General features: G+C 49.4%; 1 protein-coding gene across 3 annotated transcripts in view; it reads right to left on the bottom strand.

Annotated features, from left to right (window-relative positions):
- Positions 1-2,297: 2,297 nt before the first annotated feature.
- Positions 2,298-17,173, bottom strand: part of SEPTIN8 (septin 8) — a gene marked incomplete at both ends in the record, with an annotated part of 36,787 nt that continues 21,911 nt past the window's right edge. The window contains 6 exons of one of the 3 annotated variants that reach the window (XM_080627264.1): positions 2,298-2,463; positions 12,893-13,083; positions 13,799-13,931; positions 14,181-14,349; positions 14,702-14,798; positions 16,188-16,349. In XM_080627264.1, the coding sequence (XP_080483390.1) occupies positions 2,298-2,463; positions 12,893-13,083; positions 13,799-13,931; positions 14,181-14,349; positions 14,702-14,798; positions 16,188-16,349 (918 nt within the window). Of the gene's footprint in view, positions 2,464-6,036; positions 6,092-12,888; positions 13,084-13,798; positions 13,932-14,180; positions 14,350-14,701; positions 14,799-16,187; positions 16,350-17,173 lie in introns of those variants that run through there. The other 2 variants (XM_080627265.1, XM_080627266.1) reach the window with 2 other exon arrangements.

Raw genomic sequence — 17,173 nt, 5'->3', positions numbered from 1 at the left:
TCCCTGCTCTTCAGAATGCTCACAGTAAGGCTTCGTCTGGGGAGAACAGTCAGGATGTAGATGCACTGCTTTGTGTGCACAACATGAGAGGGCTGTAATTCTGTTGCTCTAGGTCCTGGAGGGTAAGGTAGGCACAACAGAACAGAGGTTCTTCAGAGGAAGCTTAAGATAGATGAGTTTACTCGGAGTCAAAACTAGTTTCTGAACCTAGGGAGGAAATGACTCAGGTCTGCGCCTCGAGGTGAGCACGTAAAATCAGCACCTAGCCCTGTAAGTGTGAGATTACACAGGCTAACCTCTCATGGCAGAAGTGCACTGACAGACTCCTTCAGTTACAACCCCTAGCCACAAGCATTTCAGACTGCATTTCTATTCATTCTCTTTCAAAAAAGAACAGGAAACCCAGGGGTTAGTGTCAGACATGCATGTCTTCAAACCACGGCCAAGCTGAAATGCTCCTCAGAGCCTTTCTCAAGACGTGTCTTGCTGAGGTTGCTCTTCCTCTCAGCTGTGTCAGTGACCACAGGAAACAAGACAAGCACCAAGGGCCCATGGAACAGGCCAGCAGGAAGCCTCCTCCTGGCTTGTCAGAGGAGCAAACCCAATGACACTGGTAGCAGGGACCGTGCCTCACTGATGCAGTGTTAAGGGAGCTCGTGGGGTAAGCCATCGCCTGTGGGGTGATGTGCATGGTTCATGGCGAGCATCAGTGGCCCTCATTTAGGACAGGAGTTACCTAGGAAATGTTGACTGAGCTTAGCACTCTGGAGGTGTATAAATTTGTCAAGATACAGAGAACCACACAGATGGAGGACACTGGCTTCTTTATTATTTGTAATGATTTCTTTTTACAGATAATACCATCGGTGAAGATGCTCGCGGTGCAGAGTGCTTGCAAATGCTCTCCAGCTGAGATCTTGCGAATGGAAAGAGTTATACTAGGTAAGCTTCACTGGGACCTTTACACAGCAACACCAATGGATTTCTTACACATTGTAAGCACTAAGGTTTGCAAATTGGTTTTCTCCAAAGAAACAGCTCCTTGTCAAAGAAGACTAGAAAACACAGAGGCACACACATACACACCCCACACATCCACCCCATGGTGCTCCGCAAGCTCCCTGTCCTTAGCTATCTGCAAGCCTTTTGAAGAATGGTACAGTGAGGTTTATTTCCTTAATTTATATTTAAAAGTTTATACTATTTAAAACCTTTAATTCTACTCAGAAAATTACTCCCTTCATAGAATCACAGCATGATTTGGGTTGGAAAAGACCTTAAGATCAGCAAGTTCCAACCCCCTGCCACGGGCAGGGACTCCTTAACACTAGACCATGTTGCCCAAGTCCAGCCTGGCCTTGAACACTGCCAGGGATGGGGCATTTACCACTTCTTTGTGCAACCTGTTCCAGTGCCTCACCACCCTCACAGGGAAGAACTTCTCCCTTATAAAGAACTTCTTCCTTCTTTAAAGGACAACTAAAACGGACATTAAAAAGATTCTCATATGCACCACTATATGCCATTTTTATTTTCTTAAATACACACTGCAAAAATATTTCTACCTATTTCCCTCTATTAATACTGTACATAGAAAGCTGTCAGAGTTTTGCTACATTTCACACACAAGTTTTTCTTAAACCATTTTCCTTTTCATCCCGCTAATGATCCACCCCTGGTTCAGGCAATGAGACTACCCCAATCTGGCACTTAGTTCACATTGCAGTTACTAAACATTTGTTAGAAACAATTGAATTTTGTCTTCAAGAAATGATCATGTGCTAGTAAGGCAAAAATTATGTGATACAAACACATCCTGGATCCCTTTTCTTAAGGTTATGTGCAAATATTAAGCCATCTTAGGCTGCTGATTGTGAAAACTGCCTTTTTAGGTGCTTGTTTCCTTGGTAAATTCAGAGTGCAGTCACTTATAGGTTCTATATCTGCTTCTATTCATATCTGCTGGCCTGAATTTATCTTCTGGATAGCAATCTGGAGAACGCAGACACTTCAGAAATCGTTAGGAAACACAGACCTTGTACATTCATTTTAAGCTCAAAAAAACCCAGTTCAATGGTTGGCAAGTACAAACACAAAACACCCAAAAAAGTAAGGTGTGGGGGGAACCCTTTGGGTTTCCTGATATGAAATGAAATTAGTCTGTACTTCTGATTGATAACATAGGAAAACATAGAAAGTCCACTGACCTCAGGGGGGGTTAATATATATACTTTCTCTTCTCTCCAGTTCCATGCCATGGTGATGTCCAACTGGCCCCATCTACTACATGGGCTGCCTCAGAGAAATCCTTCCCTCCACGTCGCGCTCTTGACCAGACAGCTACAGCACTGTATGGCGTGCCACCAGCTATTGCAGTTTAAGGGCTCCACATTGGCCTTGGTGATCATCACCTTGGAGCTGGAGAGGCAGACTCCTGATTGGCTTCCTGTTATTACTGATCTGCTAAAGAAAGCACAGGTAGGAATCAAAATGGCCTTTGGTCACAAATCTTGAGGCCGGGCCACTGATAAATTAAAGCACAGGTGTATTTACAACCAACATTGCACTTTAACAGCCTCCTGAGCATCATGTGTTCATGTTCTGTTGCTGCAGACCTCACCAGTGCTAACAAAAGGTGGAATGAAACCGCAGTTAAGGGGTGGGAATGGGAGAGGGCCCTCCCTTGGGTAGAGAAGGGAGGCTTCCAAACTGTTTGGCCACAGGTAGCCCCTGACTCCCATTCTCCTGCAGTGGAAGTGTCTGAGAGCACCTACAAAGCTGCCCACCAGGTCCCAGCCTCCCACTGAGCACTGCAGAAACCCCTAAGTACAGTTACATGGCTTTCACAATACAATCAGTTTGGCTTCTGTTGATCCACATTAGAGGCAACCTCTGGGCTTTGTTCTTTTCAAGCTGTTCTCCAGGTACATCAGACACGTGCCTGTTGAGGCACCGTACCTCGAAGGCTGGAGACCCAGGCTGTCGGGTTTATATCCACCCATTTGTGCTCTTGAATTTGCCTGAAGTAACCCAGCCTCCTGCTGCCCTCCTGACCAATGGCACCTCCTAAAAGGAGGGAGAGCTTACCCACCTTCTGCGTAGTGCTTCAGGAGCTCCTGGTTACGTGGCTTGCATCAGGGTCAATATGCATATTGCTGATATGGGGCATCAATGCAGCCTGTCCCTACCCTCCCCATAACCCCATAATAAATAAACCCCATTACAGAGTTACAGGAGCAGCAGCCAGGAGACAGCCTGAACTTCCATACAATCTGCATCTTTCCTTACAGGTTAACAGCACTGAATTCATCAGCTGCAAAGAGCGTGTGGATCAAGAGCTCATGTGCCTGCAGCCACCCAACGCTGTTTGCGTTTTCTACCCCATCAGCCAAGCCACCCAGGGCCATCCCAAGGCAAGGCCACTGCACCACAACCCTTCTGGACTGAAGAATTCCCATCAAGCAAGGCTGAGGGTTGCTGTAAACCACCCAGGTTTAGCGCCTTGCACACCTCCTACAGCCCAAATTCCTGATGACACCACAGGGACCGATGAATGCTGTGATGGATTCAGACCCCTGCACAGTGAGGATGTGGGAGAAAGCAGTGGGTGGGTGCACATGGGTGGCTGGTGCCTCAGCTGAGGGCTGGGAGGAAGCTCCCCACATCCTCCCCTGAGAGGGACCAGTGGGGAGTTACTGCCTTGGAAGCAGCAACTGCAGAACCTGTCCCAGAGAACAGAGCAGACAACACAACACGGTGGAAGTGCTGCTGTTTCTCAGAGGATAATGACACGTTGGTGTTGCCTCTCTATTTCTTACGTCCTTCCTGAGCAGTGTGTACTGCCTCTTGGTTTTAACATCACATAAATTCAGAGAGCTGGGGGAGGGACTTGGTCACAATCCTGCACCTCAGGGATCAAGTTGGCAGAAGGCTGAGAACTGCACCAGAGAGAATCAAACGGACCAGAGACTGTTTTGGAAGTAGCTGTGATGAAGTGTGCCAGGCTGAGCCCTTCATCCAGCTCACTGCATTGTTCTCTTATGAGAGCTAATCTCACTTGCCCCATGGGAGAGCCACAGCAGCTGCTTTCGAGGAAGGGGGAGCTCCCAGTGCTGCTCTAAGAGCAGTTCTCAGGTGGAGCCAAGGTTTTCATTCAGTAGCGAGAAGGCTGAGAATCAAACCTCCCCTTTTCCTTAAGGCTTCTCCTGGAATCCAGGGCTCTGAGGTCTGTGCCCCTTCCTGGTTAAGCCATTAAAGACCCAGTCCCGGTTCCTACAAGGTATGGGAATTGTTTCTTGTCCACAAGCACTGTTCCGTTGGGCCCTCACCAACCAGCACTTGCTGCTCAGGGATTGTTAGAGCCATTCCGCTTTACCACACAATACAAAAAGTCTTTGGTCAGAACCCACAGCCCCTCAGACCCAGCCCGGCCAGGCCCTGGCTGCTTCTCACCTGGTCCTGCTTCCACTGCAGCCTTCCTCACCCACTGCAGGGATGAGTGATGTGCAGTGAATGTGCTCAACGTGGGGTTCAGTCCCTGCTGCCTGCAAGGGCTGGGAGTCTCCGGAACATCCCCACGTGCCCAGTTTGGTTATTTCACCCCACGTACCTGTTTGATGCTGAGATATATTTCCCAGTTCTAGTCTATGTCGAGGGCATCCAGAGGTTTCGGTGACTGCCACGTGCAACGCACCCAGGGGACAAGAGCTCAGTGCCTGTGGCTGTCAGTGCCCCGACACCATCCTCTCCATCCCAGCTCACTCCTGCTCAGGAGGGAACCTCGTGGGGGTCCTGGTGCAGCCCGCTCCAGTTACCCCATCCTGCTTCTGTCACCCTGTCCCACACAGGGCAGGGGCACAGGGTGCAAGCTGCCCTCAAGCCTCCTACTAAGGACTGGTTTTCTGCTGGTCCAAGGCAGGAGCAGCTGGAGAAGGGGAAAAAGGCTGCTGGCCCCAGATGTGTGGGGCTGCACAGGGGACATCACACTGCAATCAGATACGCAGGGCAAGGGGGTTACAACAGAGGGAATCTGGAGTAACTTTGAGGGTGGTGAATTTGGCCACAGCACTCTGCTGTTGCAGGGACTGTAACTGATGTACAAAACATGGTTTTAACAGGTATTTGTTAAACAAGTCAGTTTTGTTTTTATTAAACCCAACTTTGGTACAAGCAGGTCATTCCTGAGATTCATTTACAAGGTTTGGTTTAAGACAAAGAGAAACTGGGGCATCTCCCTGCTCTGTGTGGAGTCAGACTGGGGCACAGACGTCACGCTTCAGTTTAACCTGTTGGGGTTTTTAAACAAGTATGTGTGTAAGGGGAAGTCAGTCTGTTACAGACCCAGCTCACAGCCAGGAACACCCAGTCTCCAGCTTTAAACCATTTCCCCTCTGTTAACATAGAACCTTTAGTTGTCCTTTAAAACAGTTCCCTTCTCACCCACCACATCCCGCCAGTGTTACCCGTCCCGAAGCAGCGGAGGGAGGTGGGCAGGGTTAAGGTGTGAGGCACAGCTCTGCGGCCCTAGGACAAAGGCTGCTTTGGTTATAAACCTGTGAGTCCAAGGAGAAAAGCTACACGGAAGAGTTATTGCCAAGAAACGTGAGAATGCAGCGGAAAGGGACGTTAGGAGGTTCTCCAGGTCCATCCCCAAACCAGAGCGAGGGAGGACACACAGAGCCCCCACTGCAGCAGCAGCAGCAAAGCCGAATGCTCCCCTTGCACTATCCCGCCTTGTCCCCCGTCCCCATGGAAGCTGGGTCAGTGTTAACTGCTCTGTGACCTCACCCGCAGATCAGGGCTGTGGGTTTAGTGCAAGCCATGCAGCAGCCTCCCTTAGCAGGTTTATCTTTGGGCAAGTTATCTTAGATTTCAACTTTATCAAGAAACCTGATGGAGCAAACTGTTCCCAATCAGAAGGCACGGTGCATCTTAGTCCTTGCTATATAATCTCTTCAGGGCAATATAGTGCAAGCTTAAAGGTGAAAGCACCAATTAATTTCTTCTGCATGAGATGTTTTGGCCTTAATAAATCTTCTAATTAACATATCTTCCTGATGCAATGGAGCACGCACTGGGCAGACTAAAAAAGCTACAGAAAGAACAAGAAGAGAATCAGTGTTTGAGTTTCAGTTACTTACATTAAGACAGCATGAAGGGTCAATGTACGGATCTAACGTGTGGGGCTGGGTGCAGGCGTCTGAATTTAAACCATCACAACCCAGAGGAGCTCTCACAGCTGCCAAGACCTTGTTTGGAGCCAGTGACCAGAGGATTGACTGGAAGCTGGAATGAGGAATGGCTGCTGGAGTGAATGTCTGAGGAGCTGCGTGCTGTGATGGGGTGGGAGAAGGACAGAGCTGTCCCAGCCTGGCCAGGACACACAGCCTGGGCCAGTGGCTTTGTGCTTGTCCCATAGAACAGCCAAGGACAGGGAGACCAGGTTGGGTTTGGGTTGTCTCCTGAAGGGAAAGCACTGACATGTCCTGGGGTCTTGGTCACTGGGCTTCGGCTCTGCAGCTGCAAAGCATGGTCAGGACCTACCTCACTGCTGAGCTTAAAGCCCTCTGCATTCCTCACTCTGTTGCAAGCATCTCTAGGGGCTTTGCATAGATATTAATGAATAACCTTAACATTGCTCCTATGGAAGATCACTTGCCAATGCCCATCATCCTGTTTCACCAGGTGGCTCAGCTTTAAAATGACTGGTCTCTACCACCTTTATTCCCCAACTGATTCACTGAGTCAGTGATGGCTACAGGCAATGTCCCACCAGCTCCAGCCACCGCTTCTGGTCACCTCAGTACCAGAGCTGGGCACCAGCCTGGCCCAGTACAAAGGCGGGATTCCAACAGGCAGCACACAGGACATTCAGAACTGCCCGATGCCTTCAAAGCAAGCTGCGTATTAAATACAGACAGCAGAGGTCTCTCACACCGGCCAATTCCTGCAGCAACAGCACAGTCCACCTGCACGTTCCTAAGATGATCTTGGAAGCAGCCAGGATCCAGCCAAGATCACTGGCTTGCTTTTGCGCTTGGAACCGGGGCTGCAGAAAACGCTCCATCAGAAGCAGCCCTTCAGCAAACACTGCATCAGCCAACTCCACTTGTTGGCTTGGTCTGAACTGCGGCATTGATCTCAGTCCAATAACAAATAAAACCCAGAGACCCTAAATTACCCCAAAATAACTTCATATGAAGTGATAACACAGAACAGACTCCAGGGACAGGCCTTAGGGTAAAGCTTCAGCAGCAGCACTCTGAAAAGGAGCCCCAGCCTAAAGCTGTGCTTAGTTTTGGCTTTAACCTAAGTGTACTACATGGAAAAAGCATCCAGCCTTGGAAGTGGCACTGGGAAACCCTCCACCTCTCTCCCCTTTCATCCCACCCTTAAACCACCTCTTTGGGCAGCATCACATCAGCCAACCTGCTGGTACATCTAGGGTACCCAGATCTCCCATCTACCCAGTCACCAGATCCCACAGGAGACGTGCCAATGAGCTTCAAGGCTCCTTTTGCCCAATTAGGGATGGCATTTGAATTAATAGCATCAAATCTCTCCCCAGTTCCAGATGAGGCGCCTTTCCGCACGCTGCATGATTAACTAATTGTTAATGAGCTGGCTAATTTCAGTTTGGAATGCTCCCAAGAGTCACAAGACATCCTGTGCCTGGTAACGCTTCCAATCACACCACGTTGTCATTTCAACAGAGACCCACAGGAAATGCGCCACTAAATAAACGACACCACAAGAACTCAAAATACACGTGAGATTTAATCAAAGAAAACAACGTACAAAGCCAGCGGAAAGAAATGAAAGTCAAAAAAACACCCCAAAACCAACCAACAACCCCCGTGTTCGGATGGCAAAGGGAAGGGATGCTGCAGGTCCCCACGGCTCTGAGCCAACCTCTCCAGCTCCACCCTGGGCCATCCACCAAAGCCAGACATGAAGCCTACAGAGCTCAGAGCCCCACAAAACATGTTTTAAATTAGAAAGCAGACAACATACATGATGGTAAATGGTTAAATGATAAAAAACAATGGATAGTTTTTCCCATTAATACCAACCTTTTACAGATAAATATATAAACCAACTGCAAGATGCTTAACTGAACAGTTCCGGTCAGTTCTGAAGGGGTTTTCTTTCACTTCTATTAGCCTACAAGATGTAAGTCTTGGGACTGGATTGAGATTAGCATCATCTTGTATTTGTAAGTTGTTAAATAAAAACCCTACATACCACATCGTGAGACCTTGTCTCAGCCAAAGGGAAAACCAAGTACTAGAGGAAAAAGCATGACTGAGTCCCATTGGGGAGATTATGGTGTTGAGTGCTCTAAGAACAAGTAACTACAAGGAAAAGGGATGTCTGTCACAACATAAAGTCAAAGTAATATAATAATCATCATCATTAAAATATTGTTACATACATTCTGAATGTCTTCATCAGAAAAAGCTGGGAATTTCTCCACAATGCCCATGGATTTGAAGGGTTTTACTCTTTCATTATTGCTCTTCATAACCTGATTTCCTAACTCTAGGACAAAAGAATCGATCTCTGATGAGCCAGGGCAGTTAAAATCGTTTGCATAGATCTTGCTGGCTGCAGCAGGAGATCGGGAGAGAACAATCGACTGGAAAAGGCTCTTTGCACACCCAGGACCATCGGATGTGCTTTTATCCTGGCCTGCACAGCAGCAGCCACCTTGAGAAGTAAAACTAACAGTAAACCAAACAGTGCTGCTCCCTCCTGCAATTACTGCACCAGAGCTTCTCTCACCAGCGGAACACCAGCGTCCTGCCCATCATTCACTACGTGGTTGGACTGTGGTCAGCATGAGCTGGAATTGTCTCCTTGCATGTAACAACAGGTTGGGTTCCTCGTTCGTTTCTCTGAGAACAAGACATGAACCCTCCTATATTTGGCTCTTTAAAACATCCACCCAGAGGCACAGCCTTAGACATTAATGCTCAGCTTTCAGCAGACTCCTAATGAGCACACACAGCAATTCCTCTTTGACAAGCAGCCTGTTCCGGAGGGTACCCGCGAGATCTTTGTGAGGTTCTTTCTCACCAGCACCCAGTAACACTGCTTCGCAGCACATCCAAATGAAAGGCCATACGAGAAGAGTTTAACACCTGAGCATGTATTGGGAAAGCAATATGAACCAGAAACAAACCCCTGCTGTACTGGGATATGCAAGTTAGAGAACCTCATCTTAGAATCCAGCAAGGGCTGCCCTCACACAGGCCATAACAGCCAAGGCGCAAGGCCGTTCTGTACCTCAAAGAAGGAATTTGCTGACAGCTTAAAGACAAGCCTTTAAGGAAGAAAGCATTAGGAAAGCCCTGTAACATGGATAACTAGATGAAAACGTACACCTTCACAACTAACAGTCAGCCAGCCAGTGCTCTCATAAACCCTAAAGACACTATGTGGGGGTTAATATAACGTATTTGCTTTCTTTTAGCCTGTTACCTGTTGGATGGATGGAATTGGGTCCAACTATTATTCCATGACAAGAGAGCCAGTAAAAGCCTCTCTTCAGCTATTGTCCTGCCTGATCACAGAACGGTTTGCGTGGAAAAAACTAACATTGATCCTAATTATTCCTCTGAGCTGAGCTGCCCACGAAAACCAGGCCGTGATTTCCAGGCACGAGGAGTGTTAAGGGAAGCACCTTCCAAGAGGAATAACGCCTATCCATATAAATAGGGTGCATAGCTCAAGATTAGGGGAGTTTCCTTATTAGGCACATAATAAGTTTAAGGTTAAAGAGTAAAGATGACTGCTTAAATAGCTTTGCCACACAGTAAAGTACATTGGTAAATGACAACTGGGAAGCTGCACAAATCCTGCAGCTCCACATTTATACAACACACTCTTATGAAAAATCTTTCTCTATAAATGTTCTACTTTAGCAGTAAACTCAAAACATTGTCCCATGAATTTTATAACCACTCTCCTTATATATAGATAGATAGATAGATATTTCTTATAAATGATGTAGAAAGCGTTTAGATTAATTCAGGAGTAAAATACAGAACTACTGGAATGAGGGTTACTCTGAGCAGGGCTCCCAGGGCAGAAAGTCTGAGCGCTGTGTTTGAACTGACTCAAATGGAGAACTTTGTTAGAAAAACAAAGGTTTGAGCATCCTTCACACCACTCCTCCCGTTTGTGCCCGTACAGGCGGAGGCCGATGAGCCTCCGGCAGTCACCAAGTGAATTACAAAGGAAAATCAAAGCTAGAAAGCAATGATTTAGCTGGTGGGTATGGTGAGGTCAGACAAACAGTTACGGTCGCTGTACACCCGGCTGCTCGACCACTGGGTTTAGAACAAAACATCTTATTTTACGGATTAGTTGCCTTTGTTTAACAAAATGTGCATGGTTACTTCCTCCAAGCCTCCTGCCACACTCTGCACGGATAACAGGGAGTCCTTACACCGCCAGCACCGAAGATGCTCATTTTCTCTTTCACTTTGGTCCACTCACACAATGTTATGAGAAGGGTCACAGGGTGGGAAACTCAAGCAACTTAATACATGAAAGCACCAAGTCCACTCTTGGCCTGAAAGTCTGTGTGTGATTAACTGAAAGAAACAAAGCATAAAAAACAAAAGCATAAATTAAAGTTATGAAAACGAAACAAAAAGCAAAATGTAACGAAATATGTTAAAAACAAAACAAGGGAAAGGAAGGGCAAAGGCTGCTCGGGCACCTGAAGACCAATGGGGGAGAGCAAATTCCACACTGGAGCGCAACCTGCCTGGCACAGGGAAGCACGAGTGGAGAGCCTCAGCACAAACACTTGCATTTCCCCTTGACACCTGCAATTCATCTTCATTTCTCACTTATTAAAGCCACTAAAAGCACTGTGTTGAAACAGGAGATGATAAAAGCTTTGACCAGCTCTCCTGAACATAGAAACAAACCCACCCCCTCTCCAAACTCCTGATATACTCCCAGCTCCTGCAAGCTCCCAACGTCTTGCCCATAAACCCAGGATACTCCTCCAGCTCCATCACATCCATACAGCATCAGAAACTCACTGCACAAAAACACAGCACAGCCCGCACCGTGCGCTCAGCCGGCTGAAGCCTCACAGGCTCCACAGGACCCCCTGCTCCTTTAGATGCCTCCCAGATGAAGCCAAAAAAAACACCCACCCAAAAAAGCTAAAAACCCAAATAACCCAAACCCCATTAAAACCATATCTCCCTAAGTTACCAGTTTTATTCCTGGTGATGGTGCACCCCCTCCAGCCATGCTCTGAAGCAGAAGAGAGCCCCAGCACCAAGCAGGGTCCCACCATGCTGTGGGTGCCCCTTGGTCTTCTGTACACCCCCTGAGCTGCCTTCTCCCAGCCCCGCTCCTGACCATGGCCGGCTCCTATTCACCACCAGAAGAAGGTGTCCAGACTCGCATCTCAGGCAGGATAAAGCCAGCAAAGCCCAGGAAACCCATTCCTGTCACAGGCAGATGGAGCAGAGGGGAAGCTGCAGTGTTCCAGCCTGGCCAGCGCACAGCACAGCATCCTCAGAGCATCCCAGCACCGGCATCACTCTCTCAAGGTACCAGTGTGCAGCTCAGCGTGCTCGCCTCTTTCAAAGCAGACCCAGCCTCAGCCTGGCCCAGGGTTCAACCCCTAATTCATGTGTGAGTTCAGCTGGATTAAACCCTGTTTTCAGCAACATATTTTACAAACTGTTTTGAATTCTACATGTGAGATGGGACATGGCCAAAGGATGCTGAGAGGTCTGCAGAAAAGAGAGGGTTTGTGTCGTTCTAACACCAACACACATTCCCAAGGAAATAGGTTAAAGAATACACACTCATCTTTCATGGGATGAGGCAATTTACCAGCATGTCAGTGCCCAGAATGAGCTCCTCTAGTGCTGCAGTTCAGAAGTATCAGAGCACAAGATCTCATCAGCAAGGCGAAGCTGAACGTTGTGCTGCCAAGAGCACCTCGAGTGTTGCCACTCTTGATGGTCTTGTTTTAGTTTCCATCACTAGAAGGCTCAGGAGCACTGCCACCAGCCCGTGCTGGGTTTGATAGGATGCAGCTCAGACTCTTAAGCTCCTTCACACAAGAGGAAGTAACAAAAGATGCTGGAGTAACAGAATTGCCAGCTTGTGTGATGGTGCTTCTCATTTTACTCCCTGGCCAGTGTTCCTTGAAGACTGGCTTGAATGGAAGCAGGATCACACACACCCCTTTTCTTTTTAACCCTGTTAGCCCATTCCTGCTCTATCTTTACACCTTCAGGTGCCTGAAGGAGCATTATTTACATGCCCTCCTCCACACTCCTGCAGGCTCCAGCAATGTGTATTAACTTGCAGCAAGCTGAGATAAGAATTCTGCCTGTAGGGGAAAAGATCTTTCTGGTGAGCAGAGCTGTGTCCTGGAGCCCTGTTTCACACGGAGCCCTCATGAATTCCCAATGTATCTTCTCTCTAAGCCGCTGCTTCCTTCTTTACAACTCTGCTTCTAAAAACAACTCTGCAGAGGGCCCCAAGCCTACAGATGATGGGGACCACATCTGAGAGACATTACAACCATGCCAAGATCATCCCACGCTGCAGAGAAGATGCAGCTTGTGCTGGTCCCCAGGAGCAGAGGAGCTGCCTGCCCCAGAGGCGAGAGCAAACCCTCCGGGACTCTCAGCCTTTAGAGAATGGCCCCAAAGTGCAAATCCCTCTCGCTGCAGCCACCACTTCCCCAGGAGCCCGTCTCTTGAAGCAGTCAGAACAGCAGGAATTAGGATTCCAAAACCCCCTTTTCCGTTTGCTGCCTAAAGCATTGACCAACACTAAAGCACCCCAGCAGACGCTGACCTTCCCGGCAGCAGAGGAGAAAGACTCGAGCTCAGTCACTTACTTTTTCTTGTCTTTGTCCTTCTTCAGCGGCTGCTGTGAGGTAGCCTGCAAGGATTGGGACTGCAAGGTTTCCACCGCTACTTTCCTCCGGTTGAAGGCGTTCATCTCCTCCTCCAGCTCCCTCCTCTTCTCCTCCACCTTCCGTTTCTCCTCCTGGTGTATCCTCTTTAAGTGCTCAAACTTCTCATGCAGCTGAGGGGAGACAAACCCTCTGAGCGTCGCACCCAGCACAGCCACGGGGCTGTGACCCCCTGCCCTGCTTCACCCCACCACCCCACAGAGACCGGCTGGATGGTGGGGCCCAGCGGTGCCCTTGCACCGTGACAGCCCCCAGCAGAGCTGACCTTCACCAAAAGCAGTGAAGACACAATGAATCTGGGTCTGCTGTGAGCTGAATATATCACATACATCAAACCAGGAGAGAGCGTGGGCCCTGGTATGTGCACTGAGGATCCCTGCTCTGTGGACACTGTGGGCTCTTTATTCCTCACTGGTTTCGCAGATGGTCCATTTATCTCCTCCCCAGTCCCGATGGCTGCCCATGGCCTCACAACACTGACCTGGGGGTTCCGGCTCCCCCCTTTCCTCTGCTGCCCAGTGAGCCATCCGACACGGATGCTCACCAAACCATCCTGCACCGCCCTTCAGCCACCAAGCAGCACCCGAGTCTCCTACACACAGCACAGGGTGGGGAGAGCTGCTGTTTCTGAGGCACTTCAACCAGGGATGCTGCTCTGAAAACATTACCCCGTGTCCCCTTCTCCGAGTGGGGGGACGTGTGTGTGTGTGCGCGCTTTGGCTGCTCTGCTCCAGAGCTGCACGTGCTCTCCAGGATTCACATTGCCCAGCCCCAGCTCCTGTGCTGGCTGCGTTTTGGGCTCCTCTCACGGGTTTTCGGCACACCCACCTCTCTCTCCTTCTCCTTCAGCTCTGCCTCCGTCTCCTTGACTTTGTTAACAAACATTTGCCTCATTTCTTCCTCTTTCCTCTGGAGCTCTCCCAAGAACTCTTTCCTTTTGGTCTCGTACGTTTCTTGGAGGCTGGGGAAGAAAGGAAACAAAATCCAGACTCTCTGGACACCGGGGAGTTAGGGATGGGGAAATGCCCACCTGCCTGCATTGCCTGAAGACAAACAGGGGAGGGAACGCTCAAGCCAGCTGCAAAGTTCAACCCCAGTGCTAGCTCCTGCCAGCGCAGCACTGAGGATATTACCTACAAACCTGCCTGTTTGGAGTGTCAGTAGCAAACTACTGCTCTGTGTGGATGCTACAGCCATGAAGGGCGCTCACCTGAAGGGCTGGCTGTCAGGATCGGTGTCCTTGAAACCCATCTCCTCCAGTTTGCACCTCCTGTAGAGCTCATAGTGGCGGGTGTGAGTCTGCTCCCGGAGATCCTCCATGTTGACCCGGATCAGCATCTCCCGCAGCTTCACGAAGTCGCAGTGACTTTCGTTCTCAACTGATGGAGGCAAAGGGAGGACTCAGCAAACCGCACACACAGCAGAGCCCAAATGCAGATTGACTCCAGGCACTCCCCTCCCGAGGACTTCCAGCTGTTGTCCCACACAGAGCACAACACAGCCCCTTGGATGCAGGGATTCCCATTGACCATTACTGCCTGCTGGTAGGAATGGAATGGGAATGCAAAGGGAAGATTGGCCAACCCACAAAAGGCTGCACAGGACGTTTCTGCAGTGCTCAGCCCAGGGCACCTCCACACACATGTGCTGGCGAGGGCAGAGCTGGATGAAGAGGGTGCCCTGCACACACAAGGCAGGTCTGCGGTGGGCGCCTGGCAGGCAGCACCTTACCTTGCACCACTCCCCATGGGTACTGCCGAGCTCTCACCAGCTTGTTCCCAACCTTCACCTCCTCCGTGCTGCCGACCACAGCAAAGGGCAGATGAGCCTGAAACAGAGCCAAGGAGAGACTGAGTGCCTGAGCCCAGAGATCAGCCCGACCACTGGATCCCCTCACCCAGGATCTACTCCAAAAAGTCCCTCCTCTGAATCTAACCTCCAATACTCGGAGCAGCCTCTACTATGAACTGGGACACTGCAACAGAGAGCACCATAAGGCTGCAGCACAGCTTATTGGCACTGCTGGCTGGACTGGATGGGGAAATATTGTAGGAACACCATGATCATCACTGATGTCCCTGTATCCATTTGTCAGGTTGTTCTCGCAGCTCTTTCCCCACGCCAAGAGCGGGGCACTCCCTGCCTTGCAGAAAGCACAAGCAGAGACATCCGTAAACAGGCCTTGGCAGAGCAGTTTGTGTGTGGGCACTGGAAGGGACGTGAGCAGGATACAACATGTGCCTGCAAAGCACGGAGCACAGCGAGGGAACAGGGCACTGCCCTCAGCGCCGCAGGAGCCACGGAGCTGGCGCTTCAGTGGGATGAGGCTGACAAAACCCTTCACGTTTAGGAAGAAAGGGATCCACAAGTGTGGAATGGGTAGAGAAGTGGTCAAGAATATTTTCACTGGGGCATGGACCAAGCAGTCCCGATTCCCCCTTCAATCCCCAGCGCACACAGCTTGCAATCGCTTTAGAAAGATTGTTGTAGCCTCCAATTTCTTATGAATTCAGCAAAAAAAGAGCTATTCTGGTGAAAACACCCATCTACTTGACCCAGAAATCAATTGGCTATTGAGATTTAAAGTAAATTTGAAAGGCGGAGGAGGGATAAAAGACAAAGCATTTAATCAGAAACAGCCATGCAGGAAGATGCTCGTTGTGATGAAAAAGCTGCTTTTTAGCTAAAAAATCAACATGGAGGCATCTCAGCTGTTCCGACTGCAATAGCTACACTGTGGTCTGGGAGATGGGAAACCTGAAGGTGTTTTGCACTTGTTCTGAAGTTTATCTTTGAATCCCAAAAAGACAAAATAGAGTCGAATCATTTTTCTTCTTTAGTTTAAACCAGGGTTTCCCTGCTCAGCTTTAAGTGATGAATAACATGCATCTTAACTGTAAGTTTCATTCCCACTTTCCCCCTCCTCATGTGAGGGGCAGCCTCAAAGGCAGAGAGAATGAATTTTAACGAAAGTATTCTTCAAACAGTCAATAAAACAAATTTCGGAGCAGTTTCTCCAGAGAGCCCACACATTCAATCAGAGCCACGCTGTGATTAACTCCGCACACAACAGCCCTGAGCACCTCTCGCATCCTCAGCTCAACTCGCAAACAGATTCAGTGCCCGGACAATCCCGGTGGAACTTGCCTTTTAAATACAGTTTTGTGCAGCAGTTCAATCTGTCACAGCCATCAGTGTGACCGGAACCAGTACTCACGTTCATCACCGAGTTGATCTCAGCGACCGCTTCATCGTCCGTGGGGAACTGGTAGATCTGCACCCCATTGCTGACCAGCTCGCTCATCACCTTGATCTTGAACTTGTGCAACTCGCTCTTGGAAATGGTGTCTGCTTTGGCAATGATGGGGATGATGTTCACCTGCAGCAGGAGGAAGGGAGGAGAAACAAGCCAGGTGAGCAGCAGTGGGGTGAGCAGCTCCATGGTGCCCATGGGGTGACCCAGGTCCTAGCCCGGTGGCTGCTTTGCCTTTCACACAGCCACAGAGGTGCTGTGCTTTGCGTGCGCTGCAGCACGAACCCAGCTGAACACTAGAGGGAAGAGTTTTCCAGGCCTGATTTGGCTACGAGATTCCAGATAAAGCAAAGACAAACATCCTGCAATAAATACACAAGGAGCAGATCAAAGCCTCTGCTCGTGCCTATGCATTTTGTTGTTACACGCTTCGAGGGAGGCAAGAGGCAGCGTAACTGTCACATCTGCAGTTATCACCTATCGCTTCTGGCTGTGCTGACAAGGTGGTTTAGAAGACAAGCACAAGGATGACAACGCTGCAGTGAGCTGGTGGAGCCCTTCCCATGCCTCAGCAGGAGGAGCAGAGGCTCCTCAGATGCTTTTACAGCAGCTACAGAACCTTTCCAAGGACCCCCCGAGCCTCTCCATGTGGATCACAAGTCGCGCATGCTGTGTGGATGACACAGACCCCCTGGGAGATGTGCAGGGTGCAGCACACAGGAGGTTTGGGGTCTTGCTGCTGTTGCTCAGCTTTGGTTTCACATAGAATCATAGAACAGTTTGGGTTGGAAAGGACCTTAAGATCATCCAGTTCCGACCCCCCTGCCACGGGCAGGGACACCCCACACTAAACCATGGCACCCAAGGCTCTGTCCAACCTGGCCTTGAACACCGCCAGGGATGGAGCATTCACAACCTCCCTGGGCAACCCATTCCAGTGCCTCACCACC

This window comes from Psittacula echo (genome assembly GCF_963264785.1).
Source record: "Psittacula echo genome assembly, chromosome: 11".
NCBI lineage: Eukaryota > Metazoa > Chordata > Aves > Psittaciformes > Psittacidae > Psittacula > Psittacula echo.
Note: the sequence above shows the minus strand (reverse complement) of the source record. Positions and strands in the feature narration are given on the sequence as shown.